At 42.5% G+C, this 3,207-nt stretch overlaps 1 protein-coding gene across 1 annotated transcript in view; it reads right to left on the bottom strand.

Moving 5' to 3' along the window:
- The window catches only part of LOC107707096 (protein FAM180A-like), a 9,414-nt gene that overhangs the window by 2,734 nt on the left and 3,473 nt on the right, over positions 1 to 3,207 (bottom strand). The window contains exon 2 of the mRNA XM_016510980.1: positions 173 to 270. Coding sequence (XP_016366466.1) covers positions 173 to 270 — 98 coding nt within the window. The remainder of the gene's footprint in view (positions 1 to 172; positions 271 to 3,207) is intronic.

Here is a 3,207-nt window from a genome sequence, read left to right as displayed (position 1 = left end):
ACTCACTCACACACACACTCACACTCACACTCACACACACACACACACTCACACACACACACTCCATTTGCTCTCCATTTAATCTCATTCGTGTCTTTGAGAATGAGTTGAGATATTATGTGAATTTTCTTTGTAAGTATCACAGCATATTGCACAACAGCGTGGGCCGCACCTCGTACAGAAGGCTGGCGTCCTCCGCTGATTTCTGAAACGTAGGGTTGAGCAGCGCTGGCGTCCCTCGCTTCACTCTGAAGGCTGATGGGAACAGAGCTGAGAGACAGAGAGGATCATGGGTAATGTGTTACGTGACTGATCACACACAAAAAATCCAGCTGAAAGTTCTTTGGTCAACAAGTGTTGCTGGTTCATATTCTCTACAGTGATTCACTCCTGCAGTGCAGTCAAAATAACTTTCTCAGACTAAAGCAAACGTTAATGTTCGGACTCAAGCAGACGTTTGAGAGGGTTGTTTACGTCAGAGTGGCTCAGTTTAATGAAAAAACTTGTGGTAAAAAAAACAGTAGCTGTGGTTGCCAGAACTTTACCACGAAAAATACAGTAACAACATTTGAAGTTTTACAGACTGGTTATATTTCATTAATCGAAATAGTGTTCGATTAATGAAATCGCAGCGCGGATACGTTGCTTTCATTCAGATCAAAGAGTAAACGATGTATCCGCGTGATGCAGCTAACACAGCACGCAATTTACGTTCAGTGGATACACTCTAAAACGGTGCTAGGGAGGAGACAAATTGTTGAAAAAAGTAGTTTTTTTTCTTTTGCGCACAAAAAGTATTCTCGTAGCTTCGTAAAATTACGGTTGAACCCCCTGATGTCACATGGATTATTTAACCGATGCTACGTTTCTGGACCTTGATCGTGTAAGGACCCTTGCTGTCTATGGGAGAATTCATAAAAAATATCTTAATTTGTGTTCCGAAGATGAACGGAGGTCTTACGGGTTTAGAACGACACGAGGGTGAGTAATTAATGACAGAATTTTCATTTTGGGGTGAACTATCCCTTTAATGAGGGAAGAGAAACTCGCTGGAACGACAGACTTGATCCAAAAACAAGTTGAATTCGACGGGAGCCGGTCACGTGTTCGATCCGCTCAGGACGTCGCCAACATCACAGACATTCCACATCTGTTTGGACCGATCAGCTGCAGATGTGGGTCCTCAGACTCTCACCTTCACAAACCTGATCCTCCTGCTCTAAACTGATCTTTGAAGCCTCATAAACACAGTGAACATTCTCCTCGTGACCGTCACAAATGAGACGCGGGCGTCTCTTCACGAATACATCCAGCTGTTTTTCTGAGGAAAACACTTAATAGTTTTCTCAATTAGTGTCAGTGTGCATTTAAAGATAAACCACACACTCGCATGAATAGCCTATATTTCAAATGTTTGTGTGCAGCAGGTTTAACACTTTCATTCAGGATGCATTCAATTGATCAAAAGTGACTGTAAAAACCTTTATAATGGTTAGATTTCTATTTCAGTGAATCATTTATAAATATTGTGCAGCACAAGTGTTTTCAACATTGATAATAATCAGAAATGTTTCTTGAGCAGCAAATCAGCATATTAGAATGATTTCTGAAGATCATGTGACACTGAAGACTGGAATAATGATAATTATCATGTTCAAGGCCCAGAAAGGTAGTACAGACATCATTAAAATAGTCCATGTGACATACAACACACACGCATCGTGGTACTCTCGTGAATGCAACACGGAAGAGAAGAATTGTTGAATAAAGTCATTATTTTTGTTTTCTTTGCGCACAAAAAGTATTCTCGTAGCTTCACCACATTACGGCTGAACCACTGATGTCACACGGACTATTTTAACGATGTCGTGAACGTGAACGTTTCAGTTGCATTGCTGTCTATGCAGGGTCAGAAAGCTCTCGGATTTCATCAAAAATATCTTTATTTGTGTTCCGAAGATCTCACGGGTTTGGAACGACACGAGGTGAGTAAATAATGTTTCATTTTTGGGTGAACTACTCTTTTAAGAAACCTAGAAGGAAGAAAGAATGTAACTTTTTAGAGATTTAGAGACTGCAACTCAACAACCCGATAAATTGAAAAAAAAAAAAAAAAGTTTGTTGAGAGGCATAAAGTGAATCAAAAATGCTGCAAGGAGCCAATGAAGTCCTTTATTTGAATGTTTCTTCCATCGATTCCACAGTAAAACACACTCACAGTCCGTATCATTAGCACTTTGTTTTGATTAAAGGACTGGTGAGGTGGAAACTGTTTGGTGGCCGCTTTGAGGTGAACATCCTACAAGCGCTGGAGTAATTTCACATCTCTGTTAGCAGCTACAGTTACGACTCATAAAATCCCAGCAAAACCTCCCGAAAACGCTTGACTTTGAGTCCAAACACGGACACCAGAGGCCCGGGGCGCCCTCAGACAGCGAAGGAATCTAATGAAACGTCAGAGCAGATATACAGAGACACAGAGCTATCAGCCCGCGTCGTCTGAGCGCTCGCTTCCACAGATCTCACTGTATGAGCGCAAGCTCACCAATCTGACGTGATTAGCACTTCACATCCCACAGACGACAGACACAAACTCATCCATCACGTCTGCTGAGGTCAGAGACTCGGGCCATGTCGGGAGTTTTTCCTTCTTCCGTTTAAAAAGAAATCTTCGTTCACATGAAAACGCAAATGCATGCTATGAAGCACTGTCAAGAGCATGCCAAACCAACAGGTGGCGATATAATCTCAACCGTAAAGCCATGTTGGCCAATCAGAAGCCTGAAAAAGTCTCCAGTAGGCGGAGATAACTCCGGTTTCGCCGTCTACATGATAACACTGCAACCGGAGTTTTTGAAAATCTTCACCCTGGCAGGCGTTTTCAAAAATGTTCGGTTTCAGTGAACTGGTGCTGCGTTTGCGTGTGGACGAACGGCCTAACCGCTTAGAAACAGCTGCGGTTTTAAAAATAACCGCGTTCGTGTGGACAGGGCCTTATTTGAGCCAGGGTGAAGATTTTCAAAAACTCTGGTTGCAGTGTTATCGTGTAGAAAAGCGAAACCGGAGTTTTTGACTTGTGACGTCGGAGCCTGTGCTGTTATCTGCTTTTCTGGAAACTTTTTCAGGCTTCTGATTGGCCAACATGGCTTTACGGTTGAGATTATATCGCCACCTGTTGGTTTGGCATGCTCTTGACAGTGCTTCATA

This window comes from Sinocyclocheilus rhinocerous, unplaced genomic scaffold (genome assembly GCF_001515625.1).
Source record: "Sinocyclocheilus rhinocerous isolate Xijiao unplaced genomic scaffold, SAMN03320098_v1.1 scaffold2160, whole genome shotgun sequence".
NCBI lineage: Eukaryota > Metazoa > Chordata > Actinopteri > Cypriniformes > Cyprinidae > Sinocyclocheilus > Sinocyclocheilus rhinocerous.
This window is presented reverse-complemented; position numbering and strand designations above follow the sequence as displayed.